This window comes from Panthera tigris, chromosome F3, assembly GCF_018350195.1.
Source record: "Panthera tigris isolate Pti1 chromosome F3, P.tigris_Pti1_mat1.1, whole genome shotgun sequence".
In the NCBI taxonomy this organism is placed as follows: Eukaryota; Metazoa; Chordata; class Mammalia; order Carnivora; family Felidae; genus Panthera; species Panthera tigris.
In genome coordinates, this window is record NC_056678.1 from 43,122,448 (window position 1) to 43,147,343 (window position 24,896).

Consider the following 24,896-nt stretch of genomic DNA (forward strand, 5'->3'; position numbering starts at 1 on the left):
TGACATATGATGTGTATTTTACACTCATAGCACATCTCAATTTGGACTAGCCAAATTTCAAGCCACATGTGGCTGGTGAATATTATATGAGACAGTGTGATTCAATACCATGCCAATCTTTTACTCAGTAACCAACACTTTGATCAAAGTAGATTCTTTCAGTTTTAAGATCATACCTTCCAATTCATCTCTTTCTTTCCTCATCATTTGTGCCATGTTTCTTCAAATGACTTCTCTTATTTACACCTCTTGAAATCCTATTCATTTTTTTAAAGTTTCTTTTTAATGTTTATTTATTTTTGAGAGAGAGAGAGAGAGAGAGAGAGAGAGACACGAGAGGTGGAGGGGCAGAGAGAGAGGGAGACACAGAATGGGAAGCTGACTCCAGGCTCTGAGCTGTCAATGCAGAGCCTGATGCGGGGCTCGAACCCATGAACTGTGAGATCATGACCTGAGCCAAAGTTGGACGCTTATCCGACTGAGCCACCCAGGCAACCCCCAAAATCCTATTCAATTTTTTAAGGCCCCACTCAAATGAAACCTCTTCTACAAAATCTTCAATGATTGTGTTAACTAGGAAGAAAAGATGAATTCAAGAGACTATAGATAGACTCATATTCAGTTTACAGATTCAGTAATAGAGACATGTATTTATTCTTCGAATTGAAAAAGTAAAATTGGATCCCCATGTTACAACATACACAAAAATCACTTGCAAATGAGCTAAGGGCTTATATGTGAAAAGGACGTCTTTAGAACTTTCAGGAGAAAATATACGAGTATCTTTATGACCCCCAAACAGGGAGGAATCTCTTTAAAAAAAAAAAAAAGGAAGTGAAACATAAAGAAAATAGTTAATAAATCTGACTTCATTAAAAAAACTTCTGAAAAAAAAAAAAACTTCTGTTCATCAAAAGACAACATTAAAAAACTGAAAACAAGGTATAGATTTGAAGATTGGTAATACATAATAATCAAGAAGGATTAATGTCCAGATTATATACAGAACTCCTACAAATGGACAAGGAAAAGACTAACCAATAGAAAAATGGGCAAAAGATATGGACAGGCAATTCATAGGTGAGTAACCGTAGTCAATAGATACGAAAAAATGCTCGACCTTACTCTTAATCATGGAAATAGAAATCAAACCACCATAAGAAATTCTCACATCTATCAGGTTCGTTTTTTAATAGTCTGACAATACCAAGGGTTGGCAAAAATATGGAGCAAGACACTCCTATACACATTCGTGAGGAGTGTATATTCCCACAACCACTTCGGAGAGCACTGTGTTATGATCTGACAGCATTGACAATGTGTTTGTGACCCAATAATTCTACTCCCTGGAGTTCACAAGTACAAGAATGTCGATGGCAGCACTGTTTGTAACAGTAAACGACTGGAAACACCTTAGTACTTATCAAAGGAGGAGGCGAATAAAAAATTGTGGTATGATCATTACAATTATGGGCTGAGTTGTGCCCCCCACCCATTAATGTGTGCAAGTCCTACCCCCTGAGCATCTCAGAATGTGACTCTATTTGGAGACAGGCCTTTTACGGAGGTGATTAAGGTAAAATGAGGTCATGGGAGTGGGCCCTAATGCATTATGGCTGGTGGCCTTATAAAAAGAGATCAGGGCACAGACAACTCACAGACCGAGGGGTCAGGACACAGCAAGAAGGACGCCACGTGCAGGCCAAGGAGAGGTATCAGAAGAAACCAAATCTGCCAACACCTTGATCTTGTACTTCTAGCACCCAGAACTGTGAGAAAACAAAGTTCTAGTGTTTAAGTCATCCAGTCTGTGGTATTCTGCGATGCCAGCCCTAGAGAAGCACACTTGCAATTAATTCTACAATTTAATATATTACGATACAGTATTACTCCACAATATTGAAAATTAACTAACCATATGTGATTTAACATGGTGGAACTTCACAAACAATGAGGAAAAAATGCAAGTTGCAGAATACATACAGTTTGATGCCATTTACAAAGATTTTAAAAGCATAAAATTCTGAGGGAATATATACATATATAAATCCTAAAGGTCTAAAGAAGTGCATGGGAGAGGTAAATACCAAATTCAGAATAGTGGTTCCCTATGGAGTTGAAGGAGGGAGATGGGACTACTATAGGAAACCTTTGTGTAACAGGTAAAGTATCGTTCTTTAGGAAAAGTGGGGGGCGGGGGTGCCTAGGTGGCTCAGTCAGTTCAGTGTCCAACTTTGGCTCGGGTCATGACAGCACAGAGCCCGGACCCTGCTTCGGATTCTGTGTCTCCCTCTCTCCCTGCCCCTCCCTGCTCGCACTCTGTTGCTCAAAAATGAGTAAACATTAAAAAAAAAAAAAAAAAAAAAAAAGGAAGAGTTACGGGGAAAAGATTAGATTCTTCTTTATACTTTTTTTTGTATGTGTGAAGTAGCTCATTATGAATTTTTAAGAAAGGCTATAATAACGCTGACTTCCAATTCCTTTAGAACTACCAGGGACTCTAGAAAAATCATCTCATTTAGCCATTTTATTCACAGACTGGGAAACTGTAGAACTGTGTAACTTTCTGGTTTCTAGAAATAGCTAGACTAAACCCAGGTTTCCTGTCTCTTTATTAAATAAACAGTTTTTGAGTATAGTTCTTAGGGAAGGAAGTGAGGATCACTGAGTTAGTTATGAGCTTAAGCTAATTTCATTTTCTTTTTAAGTGCATTTGACGAGCAGAAGAAATGCTATAGTTATGGCTTATTTTCATTAGAGCCAGTCATGTGATGAAGTTTTATGAAGTCCTTGGGAAAGGATAGCAAAATGTGTCCAGATATTGACCACAAGTAGGTAGAATCATTTGTGGTTTAAGAACAACATTCAAGGATGAATGATTAATCACGAATTAATATCAACCATGACAGGAAACGCTCTATTCTTAACCATGTCCTATTCAGCGTATTTATCAAGACTTTCAGTGAAGACACGTTAAAGATCTTAATCAAAATTTTTGCAAAATGTAAAAGAACTAATCCCTCTCAACCTTCCAGGCATGGTTAAGTGCAGCTCATCAAGCATTGCACTTACCACATCCTCCCACCCAAGTACTAACCAGGCGTGACCCTGCTTAGCTTTTGAGATCAGATGAGATCGGGAACGTTCAGGGCGGTATGGCTGTAGACCCACATTCACCTTACCTGGACTGTCTGAGTCCTCCACTAGACAGATTCCAGGTGTTACTTGTTTTGGAATCTTCTAGGTTGGTGTTTGGCACACAGTAGGTGTTCAACAAATGTTTATCTTAAACAAAATGAATTGCATCACAGGATCATAATCCCAAGAGTCCAGGAGGCAATAGGAAGAGACCTAAACTAACCGGCTACTATTTGAAAGATACAAAACAAACTCCTATTTGGGAATTAAACCAAAAAAGCACTCAAATTGATTGCATAAAAAGAGAGGGGAAACAGTGGAGACTGGTTCACCTAAAAAAGCCCCTCCCCTCTAATTTTTGAGAGAGGTGGTTGCTGACTTCAAGCTCTTTCAGAGCAACTGTGAAAAGGCATTACTTTTTCAGCTCATTTGCAGAGACCTAGATCTCCAGCTCTGCGAAAGGTTATGCCAGAAATAGAGCAAGGTGCAATGTGCAAATTAAGCGGGGGGGGGGGGGGTGCCATTGCCCTATTTTATTTAGCATGGGTTTGTACCCAGTTCTGGGAACCACATTTTAAACAGAACAAACAGGTACTTGTTCAGAAGATGGTGACCAGGGTGGCTTGAAGCCATGTCAGGTAAGAAATAGTTGAAGGCTGTGAGATTTTTAGCTTGCAGAACAAGGCACAGGGTTAGAGATGGGACATGGTAACTGTCTTCAAATGACTGAACAGTATTCATATGGTAAAGAATGAAGCCTTACTCTACGTCTCCCAAGTGTAGAAATGAAACCAACGGAAACTGCAAAGTAACATACTTCAGCTCAGAAAATCCTCTAATATTTAGAATCATCCTGAAATCAATGAGAGGAGGTATTTGGGAGAGACAATACCATTTGGCACCTTCTGAGGTGGAAGTTGGCCAACCTGAGAGGTTTGTGGCAGGAGCTTTTATATTGGGACTCGATGACCGGGTTGCTGATCCAAAGAAGCTCCACCTCCCTCGTTCTTTGCACCTCTTCCAGCATTTATCACATATCTTGTTGTTATTCGTGTATATCCTAGTTCTATTTCCCCCAACGAGCGACAACACTAAGATGCTGTTTGCCCTCTGCAGCCACTATCTCTGGGGAATAAGAATGAATACGTTAACTTTGAGAAACAGAGGGAGTGGTGTTTTTTGGAAGAGCGGAAGGCTTCCTCTGACTACGCTATTAGGTTTCTTCCATCCTCGATTTTTGATGTCCTAGGACACATCTGTAAATACCATCAGACTCTGCGAGCTCCTCAAACGTTTTCTCTTGAAACTTCACAACTCAGTCTTCCAAGTCCTGCGACTCTCTCCCCGGCCTGGCCTCTACTCTATGGTGGGGAGACCGCAGTCTTTCTGCCTCTCTAGCCCTCCAGTGGCGTCTCTATGGTTTCCGGAGGCCTCACCGGAAGCCCTGGTGTGAGATGGGTTCAGGAGGCCGGAAGTTGCGCCCTCACTACTCGCCGTTTCAAAATGCTGCTGAGGCCTTAGGGCCTGAGACTGACGCCCCCTCCCCCCCCCGGGCTCGGCGGGGGAGCGACTCATGGAGCGGCCGTAAGGTGTGGCTCTTGGGTTTCGGCGGCCGGGTCCCGGGCGGCTGGGGGCCGGGAGGCGGGGAGCGGGCGGCGGTACGGCCAGTTCGGCGGGCCTCGGAGCCGGGGCAGCGGGCGGGTGGAGCTTGAGGCGTGGGTGGCGGCGCGGGCGGAAGAAGGGCTGGTGGGGGAAGGGTTCTGCGTTGAGGCCCCGCGGAAGGTAAAAATGGAGGTAGACTGACGTGCTTGCTGCAGTTCGGCCGGCTGGTTTACAAGTCGGAAATCGAAATCGTCGGTCGACGATGTTTTTAACTGGACGCAAAATTGGAGAAATACTGAGGCCCTTTGGAGGAAAGAGATGGGCGCAGAGGGAGGCGGGAAGAGTGACACTGAGGTGTCCCAAGAATTGAAGGTAGTAACTTTCAAGGGCTTGCGCGCCATCTGTGCCCGATGCACTCGAGTGCTTGTTTGAAGAAGGCTGGTTTTGGGGCCACACCCAGACCCGCCCAAGCAGAACATCCGGAGATGGGGCTCCGGAATATATATGTTAATCAGCGCACCCACCAACTGAGTTTTGTACACCGTGAAGTTTGAAAACCACTGTCTTAAAGCGACACCCGGAGAGGATGCTATTGCTCTGCCCCGTCATTAGGAAATCTCTGTTGGTGAGGAAGCCCCTTCACGCTGAACAAGTATCTGTCAAACGTACTTGGTGCCTTTGGTGTGAAGTATTACTACCTTTTGGTTTAGGTGTTGTCTCCTCCCTCCTTCTATCAGGAATCTCTTGATACGAAAAGGCAATTGAGTTTAAAAGTGTTTATTTCACAGGATTTTGTTTGACAGTACCGGTTACGATCACACATTTTCGTTGTTTGAAATAAATAAGTAAGTGCCTGAAGTTAAAAAAAATGCACACAATACAGAAGTGTGTACAGTTTTAACTGTTCATCAACCCTAACGGGTTCTCTTCTCAGGCTAGCTGCTGTTAACTGCTTGATGTTAACATCCGTCCTGATTTTTCCCTACAGTACTCACATTTTTAAACAACAGTGGGGTCACATTGTACGTATTGTGTATGCACCTTACGTTTTTAAGATGATAGCAGGGACACCTTCCATCCAATATACGTGTAAGGCTTTCTTTTAAATATTTGCACAGTATTGCGTTAAAGAGTTGTACAACAATTTTGTTCCTCATCAGTTCCTCATGGATGGGAGTTTTAGGTTGTTCCTGGCCCATTGTTTGTTTTGCAAACTATGTAGGAGTATACTCTTGCTACACACTTGACCTTTGTAGGTGCCTAGCAGACTTTGTAAGAACTGAAACAACATCTGAATAGAACAGTAGTTGTTATTTTTTTTTTAAGTTGTTTTTATTACTTTCAAGTATGTAGTTGAAAGAGAATCAGACAGTACTGTTTAGTAGAGGCCCTTAGGGCTTTAAAGAATTAAGAATGATTATTCCTGCTAACTTCTGACAAGAAGTCTTTAATTCAGTCTTAAAATCACAGTTGTCTTCAAAGGTAGAAATTTGAAGATGAGGTGTAGGAATCTCTTGGACTACATGTCGGCTGAAACCAGGCTTGCATTATCATTGAGAGATGAGTAAGACAATTTCGATCCTCTGTGGTTTCAGTCCAGTAGAGGACACAAATAAAAACCTAAGTGGTAAAAGAGGTGCTCTGGTGACATCTTCCCTTGGAGAATCAGAAGGCCTTGACCAAGGAAGTGATTTTTGACCTGGGTAGAATAGGAATTGTCAAGAGTAGAAAATAGATCGCAGAAGAGGAGAAAGGACAAGCGCCAAGGCAGTGGGTTTCCAACTTTTTTAACAATGATGCCCAGTAAAAAAAAACGTTTTATGTTGTGACCCAGTACACACAGGAGGGGTAATGAATGGTTAAGCTCTGGCTCTGCAGCCAGAGTGCTTGCGCTCTAAGACCACGATTTTCAGCAAGTTAGTGTCTTCTCTGCCTCCGTTTCCTCTTCTGAAGTGCGGACAATAATATATTTACCTAATAGGATTTCTGTATGGATTAAGTAAGTTATTGCAAAAAAGTGCTTTAAAGAGTGCCTGATACAAAGGTGCTTAACTGTGTCGTGTTGGCTTTTTTTCAATAACAGAAGCAGGTTCCACAAAACAAAACTTAACCTTTGTTATTTACTTTTATTTTCTATTCTGTTCTGTTTCATTAATAGAGGGGAGGGATTAAGACCAACTGGGGTACAACTTGTAGTTTGAAAAACTCAGTACTAAAAATACCTGGGAGGTGAGTGATAAAAGGGCTTACGGATTCAAGAAACTGAGTTCATCATTCATCATGGTAGATACTGAGTGGTGGAAGTGGAAACTTGAAGTGGAAACCGAGGTGGAACGGAGAGAGTAAGTTGGAGACAGATCACGGAAGCTGATGTACACATACCCAGTGAAGGGAGGGGAGTGAGTTTCTGGAAATGAAAACGCCTTGTGAGTCAGCTCTATAGACCCGTGTGGGATAGTCCTTCACTCTTGAGATGCACTGAAAAACCAGGGTATTTTGGCCTGCCCTGGGCTGTTCCTAGTTCTGCTGTGTTGTGGACCAAGGTGGTGGGATGACTTCCTTTTCAATAAACACATCTCTCTTGAGGAAGAGTCCTTTTGTTTTTTTTTAATTCCTATTTTCTTTTTTAACTTGAGATATAGTTAACACACAGTGTTGCATTACTTTTAGGTGTAGTGTAGTGGTTCGACAACTCTATATGTTATGCTGTGCTCGCTACAGGTGCAGCTACCATATATCACCATACAACGCTAGTATAATACCATTGACTATATTCCCTATGTTGTACCTTTTGTCTGTGTGCCTTATTCATTCCATTCCTGGAAGCCTGTATTGCCCACTCCCCTTCACCCATTTTGCTCATCCTTCCACCTCCTCCCTTCTGGCAACCATCACTTTGTTCCAGGGAGAGTTTTTTTGAAAGCAAGAAAAAACTGCAAAAAGGACTTTGTTCCCTCGTTCATTTAAAAGTAGGCAAATTCTGTTCAGCTTTTTATACTCCTTCCTGAGGTTCATTATTAGCTGTAAAGAAACAAACTTCCAGAGAGCCAAAACAGTACCAATTAGTGATGTAGATTCTTTTTTTTGTAACTGGAGTGTTTCCTAAGACTACTAGTTTTTTCAAGATGCAGGCAATAAACAATGTTTGTGATTTCTTTCCATTTGGTGTATACAATTTAATAAAGTAAAACCTCTTGTTTTAATTCAATATTTTTTCTATTTTTCTCAACGTTTTAATGAAATATTGTTTAAAACGTTCTTGAGGGAGAGCAAGAGTGAGTGGGGGAGGGCAGAAAGCGGAGGGAGAGAATCCCAAGCAGGCTCCACACAACCCTGTGCAGGGCTCCATCCCGCAAACAGTGAGATCGTGACCTGAGCCAAAATCAAGGGTCAGATGCTTAACTGACTGAGCCACCCCGGGGCCCCATTAATGAAATTAAAAAAAAAAATTTTAATGTTTATTTCTGATAGAGCACAAGTGGGGCAGGGCCAAGAGAGAGGGAGACACAGCTAAGCTGTTAGCACAGAACCTGACGTGGGGCTTGTGAATTCGGACACTTAACTGACTGAGCCACCCGGGTGCCCCCTTTAATGAAATATTTTAAAGCATATCACAAGTGTGTCATTTTACCTTTAAATATGTTAGGATGTATATCTTACCAGGTCAGGATTTAAAAAAAAAATTACCATAGTGCCTTTTTACTACAATTAACAGTTTCTTAATTAACCTAGTACGTAACTCAAAATTTCATGATTGTTTAGGGAAAAATGGCATTTTACAGATGATTTGTTTGAATCAGGACCTGAATGAACAAGATACACACGCTGTGTTAGGTTTATGTTTTTTAAGTCTCTATGATGGTCTCCCCCCTTAAGTGTATTCCGCCACCAGAGATCCTGTAGAATTTCCCATGATCTGGGTTTGGGTAATTATTTGCTTTTGGTATTACTTATTCCTTTACTCTCCAGTTTTCCTACAAACATGTAGTTAGTAGTTAGATCTAGAAGCTTGTTTCGTTGTTTTTTTGTCAGGAATACTTCGTAGGAGGTCGGAGCTTCTAGGTCCTTCCTATTGCTTCACATCAGGAAGTATACGATGTGTGAATGATGCTCTTTTAGAGAGTTTTGTCAGTGGTCAAGTGCTCTCAGCCTTCTCCATGTGTTTTAAAGTTCCCCCTCCCCCAGCCTTTTACTTTAATGGTTTAGCATCTATTAATGATTGTTGAGGAGGTGATGCTTAACCTGAGACTAAAAGGTCTAGGATGAGTTAGTCTTGCGCAGAACTCACACTGCTATAAATGAAGGAACAATGTGTGCAAAGGCCCTGAAGCAGGAAGTAAATGCTCTGAGAAACTAAAAGATCAGTGTGGTGAGGTGCAGGGAGCATGGAGAAGAACATGAGGTACAAGAGGAAAGACTGGCAAGACTGGGGCTAGGTTCTGTATTTATCTTTAGAGCAATAGCAAGCTATGGAGCAGGGCTTGGCACTGTAGGATTGGTTTTGTTTAGTTTTTTTTTTTTTTTTTTTTTTTTTTTTTTTTAATCCTTCTAGCTGTAGTGTGGAGTTTGGTTTGAAGGCGGTTAGACCAGTTAAGAATCTATTTCAGTGATGCATGCGAAAAATAACACTTTTTGGTTTGGGGAAATGGTCATGTAGATGAAAAGAAGGGTGGTTTTGAAAGATTTAGAAGTTAAAATTGATCAGGTTTCATGATGTGAGAACAGGGGAAGAGGGAGACACAATGACTTCTGACTTTCTGGTTTGAGTAACTGAATGTAACTACTAACTGGTAGCATAGTGGAAAAGGATAAACTTTAGACTTGGGCAAGTTATTTGACTTCTTTTTAAAAATTTTTTTTTTTTCAACATTTATTTATTTTTGGGACAGAGAGAGACAGAGCATGAACGGGGGAGGGGCAGAGAGAGAGGGAGACACAGAATCGGAAACAGGCTCCAGGCTCTGAGCCATCAGCCCAGAGCCTGACGCGGGGCTCGAACCCACAGAGTGCGAGATCGTGACCTGGCTGAAGTCGGACGCCCAACCGACTGCGCCACCCAGGCGCCCCAAGTTATTTGACTTCTTTAAGGCTGAGCTTTCTCATGTAAGGAGCAGGTAACAATACCTAACCCTGCTGTAATCAAAAGAGATTCCAAGGGGTGCCTTGGTGGCTCATTCGGTTAAGTGTCTGACTTCAGCCTAGGTCATGATGTCACCATTCCTGAGTTTGAGCCCCACGTTGGGGTCTGTGCTGATAGCTCAGAGCCTGGAGCCTGTTTAGGATTCTGTGTGTGTCTCTGTCTCTGCCCCTCCTCCATTCGCACTCTGTCTCTCTGTCTCTCTCAAAAATAAATAAACATTAAAAAAAAAAAAAAAAAGATTCCAAGTGGGAAAGGGACAAGATCTTGCTTTGGATTCAGAGCTTGTCATTTGACTCCATTTCTCACATATGCCTTGAACAGTGCCTTTGCTGGTATTTGCTTTCCCATTCTTTCCACTATTCTGCCATTTTAAAATCCTTCCATTCCTGTCTCCATTCCCTCTCAGTCCTCCTTTGCCTTGCAATCAAAAGCACTGTGTCCTACACTTAACTTCCATGGGCCTTAAAGCAATGCCTTTTTTATGGCACAACACTTTTTACCGGGTGTTAAAGCAAAGTAGGAAAGGCTTGTTGAAGTTTAAATTCTTCAGACCTGTCAAGTGGTTAATTCTTGTTCCCACCAAGATGCTGAACTAGCATGACTCCTGGCTCCCTCCCAAAATCATCCGTATAGGAACTGTAATAGGAAAATGCCGTGAAAAATAAATGCATGAGGTAGGCTGTTTTGAACTTGTGTGTGCGTGCGTAGATGGGACAGTGTTTCATCTGGGACAGGAGTCAGCCAGGTATGGCTGTAAGAGAATAAAACCATGGGGGAAGGGAACTGCTGGAATACTACTGTAGTTTCTCCCCTGCCTCATTACCTTGGAGTTCACCTTTTTCTACGCTTGTGACTCGGAGCTCTAGTCCAGCTTTCCTCAAGAGTGAATTAGGGCATTTCAGAAGCATATACTTGTGTGAAGTTGATGAAAAACAGGAGATGACTGACTTTAGACTGTCACTTCTCTGTCCCTTACCTTCTTAAGCCTTAGGTCTCCCGAATCCTATCCTAATATTGCTTCTCCTTGGAGAACAGAGGGTAAGTCTTTGATCTGGGTAGTGATGGCATGGGGTGGAGAGTGATTGTGGTTTCCTGGTGTTTGGGACTTTCTACTTTAGTAGTAGTTCTTCTTTTAAAGGTTTTATTTTTAAGTTATCTGTACACCCAACGTGGGGCTCAAATTTATAACTCCCAGATCAAGAGCTGCACGCTCTACCAACTGAGCCAGGCAGGCACCCCTAGTACTTATTTTCTACCTTACTCCAGCTTACTGCAGCCCTTGTGGGCTGGAATCTGACCTTGCCCCATATTCTTTGCCTGTCAGGGTATCTGCTATCCTCTAGGGAAAAATAAACAGAGACAGTTGAAAAGCACAGGTATTTCAAGAGCATAATGTATAAGTTTCATTGGAACAAGCAATAGAACAGATGGACCAAGAGTTTAAAGCTAGACTGGTAATTATTCTAAAAGAAATAGGGAAGATCTTAACTTGAAACATGAATAAGCAGGGACTGAGAGAACCAAGTGGAAATAGTAGAGTTGAAAAATGCAGTGGTTCAAATAACAGAATGGATACAGTTAATGAATTAGAGCTCCAGGTTGAGAAAATCTTCCAGAACAAAAGAAGGAAAGGACAAAAAGAAAATATAAAAGAAAAACTGAAAGGTAAGGAAAATAGATGTAGAGGTACTCATATCTAAATAATAGAGATTTTTAAAAAAAATTTATTTTTAATTTAATTTTTTAAAGATTTTTTTAAAAAATGTTTTTAACATTTATTTATTTTTGAGACAGAGAGAGAGCATGAACAGGGGAGGGTCAGAGAAGGAGGGAGACACAGAATCTGCAACAGGCTCCAGGCTCTGAGCTGTCAGCACAGAGCCTGGCGTGGGGCTTGAACCCACGGACTGCGAGATCATGACCTGAGCCGAAGTCGGACGCTTAACCGAGTGAGCCACCCAGGCGCCCCCTAATTTTTTAAAGATTTTATTTTTTTATTAAAAATTTTTTTAATGTTTATTTTTGAGAGAGAAAGAGTGAGTGAGTGGGGGAGGGGCAGAGAGAGAGAGACAGAGAATCTGAAGCAGGCTCCAGGCTCTGAGCTGTTAGCACAGAGCCGATGTGGGGCTGGAGCTCAGGGACCACGCGATCATGACCTGAGCAGAAGTCGGACGCTTAACTGACTGAGCCACCCAGGCGCCCTTAAAGATTTTATTTTTAAGTAATACACCCAACATGGGGCTCAAATTTACAACCCTGATATCAGGAGTTGCATGCTCCACCAACTGAACCAGCCAGGTGCCCCTAAATAGTAGGAATCTTAAATAAAAATGAAAGGGAGGGGGCACCTGACTTGGCTCAGTTGGAGGAGCATTTGACTGTAGATCTGGGGTCATGAGTTCAAGCCCCACGTTGGGCATGGAGCCTACTTAAAAAAAAAAAAAAATGGAAAGGGAGGACATCCTTGAAGAAATAGTGGGAAAAATAGTTTTCTTTTAGAATTCAAAACAAAAAGATGAATGTCCTCAGAGGGAAAGTTTCCTTAGAAGGCTGAAGATGAGAGATCAGGAAAAATTTGCTTCTAGTATCATTGTAATGAAATTTAGAAGTAACAAAGCAAAAGAAGCCTCAGAGAGAAAGAACAGATTACTACAAGGAACAAGAATTGAAACCAGTTTTGAACAGCATTACTAAATACAGGAAAACAAAAAAGTGTTTGCGGAGTTTTAAAGAGAAACTTAGAATCTTTTTTTTTTTTTTTTTTTTTTTTTTTTTTTAGCGTTTATTTATTTTTGAGAGAAAGACAGAGCATGAGGGGGAGAGGGACCGAGAGAGAGGGAGACACACAGTTGGAAGCAGGCTCCAGGTTCCGAGCTGTCAGCACAGAGCCCAATGTGGGGTTCGAACTCACGAACCGTGGGATCATGACCTGAACTGAAGTTGGACACTCAACCGACTGAGCCACTCAGGCGCCCCGAGAGAAACTTAGAATCTTATACCCAGCCACATTCATTTAAATAGGAGGGGAATGATAAAAATATTCTCAGGTGTATGAAGTCTTGGAAGCCTTGCCATACAAAGACCCATATTGAACATAGTTCTGGATGAAGTACTGAGAGATTCAAATCTGAGACATGTTACAAGAAGATATATGAAGTAAAGGTGATTATAGTTCTTTGATATTTATTGTAAGGGCTAAGGCAAAAAAAGAAGAGAAAAATACATCTATTCCAGAATTTAAAGTCCAGGTGGTATCATGCTAAAGTTCTTGTCTTACTAGCAGGGTGATGGAGAGAGAATTTTTAAGAAAGGTAACATATTAGAAAGAAGCATAGGAAGAGTAGAACAGACGAATGCTAAGTCAAGGTGGTAGGAACAGATCCATATATATATTAATTACAGCGAATGGACTAAATTTACTAGTTAAAGGTAAAAACTGACAAGGTGGATTAACCCTCCCGGCCCGACCCAAAGTCCAGATACATGCTTTTTACAAGGGACACCCCAAAGGTTTAATGGCATTTAAAGATGGAAAGAAAAAGATTGAGAAAATACATACCTGGAAACCTAAAAGGAAGCTGGCATGACCTTACTAATGTTAGGTAAAATATACTTTAGGACAGTGTGTTAATTGGGGTGGAAAGAATTACTACATAACGATAATCACTATATAATGGCAGTATAGCGACAATAATATAATGACAGTTCACCAAGAATATACAGCAATTTAAAGCATGCATGCCTCTGATTAAAAGTCTTTAAAATAGATGATGCAGAATTGGTAGAACTCACACTGGGATAAATGGACAAATCCACCATTATAGTAGATTTTATTACATCTCTCTTAATTGTAGGTCAGGCTGATAAATTAGATGTGTAAGATTGTAAAAAGTTGACAGGCTTAACCTAACGTACATGGAGTTTTGCAAGCATATTTTATACAATGGTCACCAACTAGACCAGGTGAAAGCCTTAAAAATTTCAAAGAACTGGGGTGCCTGGGTGGTTTAGTCCGTTGAGTGTCTAACTTCAGCTCAGGTCATGATCTCACAGTTTGTGAGATTGAGCCCTGTGTCAGGCTCTGCCCTGACAGCTCAGAGCCTGGAGGCTGCTTCGGATTCTATGTCTTCCTCTTTCCCTGCCTCTCCCCTCCTTGTGCTCTGTCTCTCTCAAAAATAAATTAAAAAAGAAAAAAATTTTCGAAGAATAAGTTTTACAGAGAGGATGATATTGCCCTACAGTGCTTTTAAATTAGGAGTTCAAAAACATAAATTTGGAAAAATCACTGCATAGGCATAGCTATAAAGCTCATGGCATTATAAAATTATGGAAAATTAAAAATATACATGAGTGATAATGAAAACTTCATATAGCAAAATCTGTGGGCTGAATTAAAAATTGTGCTAGGGTGGGAGGGGGAAGGAATTTTAGTCTTAAGTATTCAAATTATAAGAGAAGGGGTAAGCTAAATGTCTTAAGAGATCAGGAAATGACCAACAATAAATTTTTAAAAGTAGAAGAGGTAGTAAAGATATAATATCATTAATATAAAGGAAGATGCATTTGTATACAGATAGAAAGAGAATACCATCAATTATGTGCCAATAATTTTGAAAACTTAGACAAATGCAAGAAGAAATAACAAGCTTGAAAAATCTAATATTTATTAAAATGGTTGGGGGTGCCTGAGTGGCTCAGTCTATTGAGCATCCAGCTCTTGATTTCGGCTCAGGTCATGAACCCAGGTTCGTGGGATCGAGTCCCTCATTGGGCTCTGGGCTGAGCATGGAGCCTGCTTAAGATTCTCTCTCCCTCTGCCCCTTCCCCGGCTCATGCATGTGCACGTGCTGTCTCAAAATAAAGTGATTAAAAATCTTCCCACAGGGGCGCTTGGGTGGCTCAGTCGGTTAAACGTCCGACTTCGGCTCAGGTCATGATCTCGCGGTTCGTGGGTTCGAGCCCCGCATCCGGCTCTGTGCTGACAGCTCAGAGCTTGGAGCCTGTTTCCGATTCTGTGTCTCCCTCTCTCTCTCTCTGACCCTCCCCCATTCACGCTCTGTCTCTCTCTGTCTCAAAAATAAATGTTTAAAAAAAAAAATCTTCCCACAAAGAAACACTGAGTTTTATGTTTCAAAGGTGAATTCTACCAGTCTTTCAAGGACCAGACCATCTCAATTTTGTGGAGTTTTTTCCCCTGGCAATAGAAAACTAGGGACTATTCAATTTATTCTAGTAGGCCTGCTAGCCCTGATAACCAAACTAGACAAAGACATGGCTGGAAAATTGCAGACCCATTTCACTCCTTAATATAGACTTTACAACTTAAACAAAATAGCAATAGTGTACAAAATGCAATAGTGTACCAATAGCGTGCAAAAAAATAATACCCCCAAACCAAGTGTGGTTTATCTCAGGTGTGTAAGGATTTACTTTGGTTTTAATTTTTTTAATGTTTATTTTCTGAGAGAGAGAGAGACTGAGTGCAAGCAGTGGGGGGACAGAGAGATGGGGAGACACAGAATCTGAAGCAGGCTCCAGGCTCTGAGCTGTCAGAGCAGAGCCCGACGTGGGACTCGAACTCCATGAACCGTGAGATCATGACCTGAGCCGAAGTCAGGCAGCAAACCTGCCTGAGAGCCACCCAGGCACCCTCTAAGGATTTAATACTAGAAAGTCCCTAAATGAAGTTCCAGAGTCATCACATTAATAGATTAAAAGAAAAAAAATTATGATCATTTCAATAGCTACAGAAACAATATTTTACAAATCACTTTTCCGTGATACATTTTTGTTAATGAGGAAGGAAAGGAACTCTTCTAAACTAATAAAGAGTAGCTGTTAAAAAACAAACATGATATGGGGAAACATTAGAAGCACTTCCTTTAAAATCCGAGACAAAGATGCCCATTATCATTAATGTGTATTTAACATTGTATTGACAGTCCTAAGCAGAAGACAGAAGAAATTAGGAGCACAAGAATTGGAAAGGAGGGAATGAGATTTTATTATCTGCAGATGATATAACATTTACATAGAAAACAGAAACTTCTACAAATTATTAGAAAAAATTATGTAAAGAAAGATAATTATGTAAACTTATATGTAAATTTTATCCAAGTGACTGGATAAAAGATTAATGAAAGTCATTTGTATTTCTGTATATATGCAAAAACTACTAAAAATCATAAAGAGAAAGCATCACAGTAATATCAAAATGTGCTTTAGAAATTCTAACACAAATATGTTAGATCTTTAAAGGGAAACACAATTTTACTAAAAGTAATTAAATAACTAATAGAGAAATATATGATGTTAATGATTGGAAAACAATTTGATCTGTATATTAAATGTAGTTTCATTCAGAATCCCAACAGGGATTTTGATGGAACTTGATAAGTTGATACTAATCACATGTACATGATTCCATATGAATATGGAAGAGTTAAGGGGGCAGGGATGCAAACTGGTGCAGCCACTGTGGCATAGAGAATGGAGGTTCCTGAAAAAGTTAAAAATAGAATTATCCTCTGATCCAGTAATTGCATTACTGGGTATTTACCCCCGAAATACAAAAACATTAATTCAAAGGGATACATGCTCCCCTATGTTTATTGCAGCATTATCTACAATTGCCAAATTATGGAAGCAGCCCAGGTATCCATCAATAGATGAGTGGATAAAGAAGATTGGTATTTATACACAATATATTGGAATATTATTCAGCTATAAAGAAGGGAAATCTTGCTATTTGCAACAATATGGATGGAGCTAGAGAGTATAATGCTAAGCGAAATAAGTCAGAGAAAGTCAAATACCATATGCTTTCACCAATGTGGAATTTAAGAAACAAAACAAGCGTAGGGAAAAAAAGAGACTAAGAAACAGACTCTTGTAGAGAAACTATAAAACTGATGGTTACCAGAGCAGAGGTGGGGGGGGGGGGGTGGGTGAAATAGGTGATGGGGATTAAGGAGTACACTTACCATGATGAGCACTGAGTAATGTATAGAATTGTTGAATCAGTGTATTGTACACATGAAACTAATAGAACACTGTATATTAACTATACTAGAATTTACATTGAAAACTTAAAAAGGTAGAGCACCAAGAATATCTGGTCACTTCTGAAAAAGAATAGGGAGGAGGTGGAGTGGGAAAAAAACAGGGAGAAGACTTGATTAACCGGATAGACTCATTATAAGATAGGAATTAAAACAGTGTTAAATAAGCACTAGAAAGATTGATCATTGGGAATGTGAGGGATGAGAAGATTGATAAATGGAATAGAGAACTCGTAAACATCCATTTTGTAAAATTCTGTGTATTGAGGTCTAATGGGCAAAAATTACTGTGTGGGGACTTCAGAACTCTTTTGAGTTGAAATCTTGACTCTAGTAGTTCACTAAATTGTATTATCTTGTGTTATCTCTTGCCTTAGATGTAAAACAAAGGCAATAATATTGTGTATGTCAGAGGATTATTAAGTGGGTTAATATATGTGTCTGGTATAGAGTAAGCTCTGTGTGAGTCTGCCATTTGTTTTGATTATCTAAACCACAACTTAGTTAAAACAACAGCCATTTTATTTATTTATTCTGTGGTCTGAGTTGAATGGTTCTTCACTTGTCTGCCTGCAGCTGTAGTCAGGTGACAGCTGGTGCTGGAATGTCCCATGATATGTGGTGCTTTGGAGGGAATGGCTGGAAGGCTGGGCTCAAATGCACAATTGATACTCTCCACTTGGTCCTTTTGTGTGATCTCCAGTAAAGGAGTCAGATTTTAGAGGCCTCCAAAAAGCACAAAAAATGAAGCTGCGAGGCTTGGAATTGGCACATTATCTCACTTCCACTGTATTGTTTTGATTGATGTGGTTCATTGGGGACCATTTTTGGAGACCATCCACACTGTTACTATTTTTTTCTTTTAAGATTTTAGTTTTATGTGTAGACCCATCATGGGGCTCGAACTTAAACCCCCAAGATCAAAAGTTGGGTGCTCCACCAACTGAGCCAGCCCCCACGCTCCCTTCCACACTGTTACTGATATTTATATACATCATGTTGCTTTACAGTGTGTATAATTGTCAGCTTAGGCACCAAGGATTTATTAATGAACAAATACAAAAACTTGCTCCTTATGTTTTACATGATAAGTGCTTAAAATGTATAGTGACCAGGACAGTAAAGAAAAATAAGGCAGGGAAGGAGATAGGGAATACTGGGGGTTGGGAGTTGTGGTTTTAAAAATGGGTAGTCATGGAAGGCTTCCCTGGTAAACTGACATTTGAGCACACAAAAGGAGGAGATTAGGAGCTAGTGGGGCAAGGGTGGAAGCAAGAAAACTGGAGGGTAGTGCAGTTGAGAGGTAGGTCATTTGGATTAGTGCAGTAATAATGGAAGTGGTGAGAAATGGTTAGATTTTGGATATATTTTGAAGACACAGCTTTATAATTTATTTATGAACTGGGTGTGGAGTGAAAGAAAAAGGAATCAAGGATGGCTTGGAGGTCATTGACCTGAGCAACTGAAAGGATAGAGTTGCCATTTGCTGAAATGGAGAAAGCTACAAGGACTGGCAGGTTTTGGAGAGATCAGGATTGGTGTTTTATGTATAAGGTTTGAAATGCTAATTAAAAGCTAGCTGCTTTAAAATTGTAAATTATGCTTCTATCCTGTCTGACTTCCCATTCTGTTGCAAGGGAAGCAGATGGGGGAGGGAGGAATTCATATTTTATTGCAGTTAGTAAGTGTTCTTGTTCTCAGAAGATTGAGGAATCTTGTTGGTTTTAGCCAGAGTATTTGTCCTTTTTTCCAGTCCTCTTTCACCCTTCCCCTGATGTGGCTTGTTACTGATAAATGTCACTGATCGTTTATCACCTTTTTACTAAAAAAAGACCTGAAGATAAACAAGTTTGTTTAAAAGTTTATTTTTCCTTATAGCCTTTTCTTTTTTCTTTTTTTAAGGAGAGATGGTGGAAAGTGACAATTTTAACTAAACCTTACTCTCTCTTTCTCCAATTCATGCTGTATCTTTCCGTGATGATATATATCCACCTTGGCTTAACCCATTTTGTAGGTATTTAGTTGCTATGCTCTTTGGGTTTGGCTCATGTTAAAAGCTGCTTTAACTGATGCTGAGTATTTTGATTCTCACTGTCCTGTGGTTCCTTGCCAAGACATGTTTCAACATGTTGTAAAGGTTTTTCTTGATGTGCTCTTGGCATCTTAAATCTATTACTTAATCTTGGTAATTCCCCCAGCTCCACAACTGTTGTCTTCCAGGGGGTGCTCTTGAGCACTGTCCAAAGAGAGGAGGAGTTACTGAAACTCTGATATGCAGTGGGGAGGTAATGATTGTAAATTTGACTTTCAGCTAAAACAGTTTACTCATTATCATCACTGTGGGGGTTGGAGCATGCCTAAACCTGTTTCAGGCTTCACCTGAGGGAAGCATAGATGGTTCTTACTCTTAATTAAACTCTTCAGTTGTTTGCAGGATCTGAACTTAGGAAGTGATCAGAAGGGTATCAAGAACCTCATTATGGATATATTGCATTTCTGTAGGGCGCTCTGATACACGTGTCTTTTTCCTTCCGCTGGCTGCTATTTTGTAAATCTTAAAAGAGAAAATTTTCTACTTTAGAAGAGGTTTCATCATGTTTTTTTTTTCCCTTTTAGATTTATCAACAGACTGCAATTTCTTCACTGCCAAAATGACATCATTTTCCACCTCTGCCCAGTGTTCAACTTCTGACAGTGCTTGCAGGATCTCTGCAGAACAAACCAATCAGGTAAATCATATTTAAGCCATTTCTAGTTTTCAAAAATCTGAATTGGGGCATGTAGGTGACTTTACTGACTGAAGGATTTTATGTAGAGCAGAAAGGGTTATTTTTTAAAATGTCTTATTAGGGAAACTAGTGAATGGTATCAGTGTGCAAAATTCGAATTGATTATTGATTAAGTAAATATATAGAGGTTACAGATTGTTCAAAATATGGTACCTTTTGAAAATTATCGTGTTTTACGGTATGGGTGGCCAGTGGAGAATTTGGGGCCAAGATATATGTTTGGTTTCTGTTTCTCTCACTTCATTTTAACCGGTCTGTTTTCTTTAAAAATCAATTTTAAATTTCAACTAAAATATTGCAAATGTATTCTTATAAAATATTCAGTTTTCTAACGTATTAATCTATAAAGTATTTATCTGTAGGGACTCCTTGACCATGTCTTCCCTTCTTCCCCCAAAGTCCCTTCCCTCTGAGATAACACTTTGGTGTGTCTTGTTCCAGATCTTTTCCTCTAACATATAAAAAGACTTAATTTTGTGTTTTATTTTCATAAATATTGCACAATATATAGTATTATGTACCTCAGTACATGATAAAGGTGGAATTTGGGTTTGATGGGGGAAGATGTGGCTTATGTAGTAAATGGTTTCGATGTAATTGTCCATCTCTGGAAGGAAACAAATGAAGACCTCAAACTTTGTGCAAAAACAAATCCCAGATAGATAAAGATTAAACGTAAAAAGTAAAATAATATGAGAAGAAAATTTAGGAAATGCGTGTGAAACTTTAGGATGACGGAGGCCTTCAGTAAAACAAAACCAAAGAGGTGGTGAGAGGACGAGAGAGACAAATTTGACCATAAAAGTTTTAAAATAAAATTGTGTGGCTGAAGATAGACTCTGCAGTCAGTCAAGGGATGTCAAAGTCGCTGTCCCTTATATGTATATACCACATCTTGTTCGTCTGTTCACCTGTCATATCTGTTCACCTGTGAACACTGGTGTACAAATACTTGTTTGAGTCTTGCTCTCAGTTCTGGGTTCGTATGTAGCAGTGGAACTGCTGGGTCATATGGTAATTCAGTGTTTAATTTTTTGAGGACCTGCCAGACTGTTTTCCACAGCAGCTGAACCATTTTACATTCTCACCAGCAGTGCACAGTGGTTCCAGTTTTTCCACATCCTTGCCGATGTGGAAGGCTGTTTTTTCCCTTTTTTCTTTTTCTTATGGCTGTGCTAGTAGGTGTGAATGTCCTGTCTTTTGAAAATGTGATTTTTCAGGAAGGTAACAAGTAGTAGTCTGATCATCTGCAGTTACTTTATATATTGGAAGGTTGTATGTGATTAGATGATAAGTATTTCTACCAGGGTTTGTAAACAAACAAAAAAATATTTAAGGAGGTTCTCTTATTCCTTAGGGTTTCAGAAACCAATCTAATTGAAATGTAAATAGCAGGTTTATTTTGTTTCTGTCAGGTACGACCAAAACTGCCACTTTTGAAGATTTTGCAGGCAGCAGGTGCACAAGGTGAAATGTTCACTGTTAAAGAGGTAAGCCATCAAAGAAAATTCTCAGTTGTAAGAACAGCGAAGAAGTAGAAGCTGACGAATATATAGTTCTGAAATCAGGCCTAAGAAAGCAAATTCTACTTCTGAGGTGCTAGAGAGGCAACTTTTTCTTTATATTAAAGATCATCAAGCTAAATTGAATTTCATTATTTCCTTTAAATTTCCTCTTGAAGTGTGTTGTCAGCCAAACCTAAAATTAACCATGAATTCATTGATCTCAGAGTTAAAATGCAAAGCGTGTACAAGATTTAAAAAATGACACTGTCTATGATTTATAGGATATACTGCCAGGCAGGAATTAAATGCAGTAGTTTTCCATTATAAATGTGTCAGATACTCTTCTGAGCACTGTGAGTTACTTTAAACACTTATGCATTTAAATAACTTATTTAGCATCTAAAGGTTTTTTTTTTCTTAAGAAAAACAAATTGAATTCCTTAAGTGGAAAAACTCAATATTAAAATGTTAATCTCTTTGAACTGCTTACATTTAGTAGGGTAAAAATCTAACCTTTTCTAATTGGAGGAAACAAAACTATCAAGCTTTTTTTTGACTTTTTTGAAAAGCTTAAGACCTACTAGCAACACTGCATTCCTGAGCTATTATAGTTTTCTTTTTTTTTTTTTAATTTTTTAATGTTTATTTAGTTTTGAGAGAGAGTGTGGGCGGGGGAGGGGCAGAGAGAGAGAGAGAAAAAGAGAGAGAGAGAGGGAAACACAAGAATCCGAGAGAGAGAGAGAGAGAGAGAGAGAGAGAGAGAGGGAAACACAAGAATCCGAAGCAGGCTTTAAGCTCTGAGCTGTCAGTACAGAGCCTGACTTGGGGCTCGAACTCATGAGCTGTGAGATCTTCACCTGAGCCATAGTTGGACACGCAGCTGACTGAGCCACCCAGGTACCCCTCCTGAGCTGTTGGATCTTTCAAGGAAACAAATTGGAAGCATTTTTTTTCTAGAATACTCCTATTTCCTGAGCTGTTCGATCTTTCAAGGAAATAAATTAGAAGCATTTTTTTCTACAATACCCATATTTCCTTTATCATTTTAAATTTAAGTGCATCATCTTAAATTGTATCTGTAGAGTTCTCTAAGTTTTTTTTTCCAAACTATTACTGAAGTATGGATTTTTATCTCAATAAAGTTATAATAAATTATGCTATCTCCTTTAATAACATGGCAGACTTTGCCTGGGTTAAGAATAAATTAAGTACATATTGGTCAGAGAATGTTTTACTGGGGAAAAGTTGGACAGAGTCAGTTTACATGAAGCTCTCTATTACGAATCTTGATCCTCTCTGGTGCGTAAAGAATTTCTTAATTTTTTATTTTATTATTTATTATACTTTTTAGAGAGAGAGAGCATGAGTGGGAAGAGGGGCAGAGGGAGAGAGAGAGAGAATCTTAAGCAGGCTGCATGCTCAGGGTGGAGCCCCACATGGGGCTCAGTCCTACTAACTTGGGATCATGACCTGAGCCAAAATTAAGAGTTGGATGCTCAACCGATTGAGCCACGCAGGTGCCCCCACCAATTGTTTATTTTTTTAAATTTTAATATTATTATTTTAAAGTTTATTTATTTATTTTGAGGATTGGGAGGAGGAGAGCGAGAGAGAGAGAGAGGGAGAATCCTAAGCAGGCTTCTCACTGTCAGTGAAGAGCTCCATGTGGGGCTTGAATTCATGAACCATGAGAAGCTGAGCTGAAGTGAGATGATTTATCAGCTGAGCCACCCAGGTGCCCCTCTAATTTTTTATGTTTAAGTATTGGTTCTCAGTATGTGTGCATTGAGGCAGTATGGTATAGTGAGAGTAGTAATCATGTACACATTTATTATTTTTTAATTTTTATTTTATTATTTTTATTTATTTATTTTTAATTTTTTTTTAACGTTTATTTATTTTTGAGACAAAGAGAGACAGAGCATGAACAGGGGAGGGGCAGAGAGAGAGGGAGACACAGAATCTGAAATAGGCTCCAGACTCTGAGCTGTCAGCACAGAGCCCGACGCGGGGCTCGAACTCACGGACTGTGAGCTCATGACCTGAGCCAAGGTCGGACGCTTAACCGACTGAGCCACCCAGGCGCTCCTAATTTTTATTTTATTTTAAAGAAATGTTTATTTTGAGAGAGAGAAAGAGATCGTGAGTGGGGGAGGGGCAGAGAGACAATTCCTAGTAGGCTCCACATTGATGGCATGGAGCCTGATACAGGGCTTGAAGTCACACATCATGAGATCATGACCTGAGCCAAAATGAAGAGTCAGATGCATAACCTGAACTGTCCAGGTGTGCCCCAGAAATTTACTTGTTAAAAAAAAAAATCCACATGCTGGCATTGTCCAGAAAAATGTAACAGGTTTATTTATAATTATTGTGAAGTTGAACTGCTAAGACGTGTTCACTAAAACATTCTGACTTGCATTAATGCTTTAGGTCCCACATTTGTATTAAAAATTCGCACACAAGGGGCGCCTGGGTGGCTCAGTCAGTTGGGCATCTGACTTTGGCTCAGGTCGCGATCTCACTGTCCGTGAGTTCGAGCCCCGTGTCGGGCTCTGTGCTGACTGCTCAGAGCCTGGAGCCCGTTTCAGATTCTGTGTCTCCCTCTCTCTCTGCCCCTCCCCTGTTCATGCTCTGTCTCTCTCTGTCTCAAAAATAAATAAACGTTAAAAAAAAATTAAAAAAATTTGCACACAAATGAAAATGGAAAAGCTGCCAATACCCGATTTCTGTACCCTGTTTTTCCACTCGCAATCATATACTTAGGTACCTTTTGACCCCATGGAAAAAAAATAGTTTTTTTAAAGAATGAAATAGTTTCCATCATAGTGGATTTTTAAGCACATTCTCCATGTGTGTGGTGTGCTAGCTGGATGTCTTTTGGCATAATTGTTACATGTTTGGCATGGACAGCACACAGGTTGATCTTCAAAAAGGCCCACCGAGGCTCCGTAGCACAGGGGTTAGAGCACTGGTCTCGCAAAAAGGCCCACCGATAGGCCTCAATCACTTGCCTCCTGCAAAGCACCCATAACTGCACGCTGGAAACACAGATCTGTTTTGAAGTCCCGAGCAGTTTCTCACACCAGATGCCGGAAAGGAAGTTTGCAAATCACAAGTTCTGTGGAGTTTCACGGAGCGCCACAGTAGCAGAGCTGTAATGGTGAGGTTTCTTCACTCCTCCAGTAGTGGGCGCACTCTCGCCAGGGGCTTTTGTAGTCAGTGGCTTCCTCGGTGCTATACCACCCGTCGATTTGGGAGCAGTCTGCTTTGGGCAAGCCATGATCTAGCGAGTTTCTTACTTACCCCCCTCCTTCTTCAGCTGGGGCCCGGGAGCTGGAGGTGGCGGCGGTGGTGGTGTGGCAGGAGCTGCAAACATTTAATTACGTACTCATGTAGAGTAGTGTTGTAGAAGATCTTATTTTGCATACTTGCAGTGGATTTCTTTTTTACAAGTTGGACAGGCTAAATATAAAACTTTCTCCTTTTTCTTCCAGTAGGTGCTCTTCCCCATCTTATTCCCCCCTAGATATTTGGTTAGGTATGACAGCACCATTAACACTGGGACAGAATGTTGCTTGGGATGGAGGGGAACCTGGGAGCATTTTTGTACCAATAGTGGGAACAGGGTTGGAAAAATCTTCTGTGAAGATACCTAATA

The 24,896-nt window shown here is 40.1% G+C and overlaps 1 protein-coding gene across 2 annotated transcripts in view; it reads left to right on the forward strand.

Moving 5' to 3' along the window:
* Positions 1-4,597: 4,597 nt before the first annotated feature.
* MDM4 (MDM4 regulator of p53) overlaps positions 4,598-24,896 on the forward strand; it is a 37,043-nt gene continuing 16,744 nt past the window's right edge. For both annotated transcript variants that reach the window (XR_006213774.1, XM_042975566.1), the window contains exons 1-3: positions 4,598-4,727; positions 19,558-19,670; positions 21,146-21,220. Coding sequence is in view for 1 of the 2 variants with exons in the window: in XM_042975566.1 (XP_042831500.1) it covers positions 19,593-19,670; positions 21,146-21,220 (153 nt within the window). In the remaining variant the exon portion in view is untranslated. The remainder of the gene's footprint in view (positions 4,728-19,557; positions 19,671-21,145; positions 21,221-24,896) is intronic.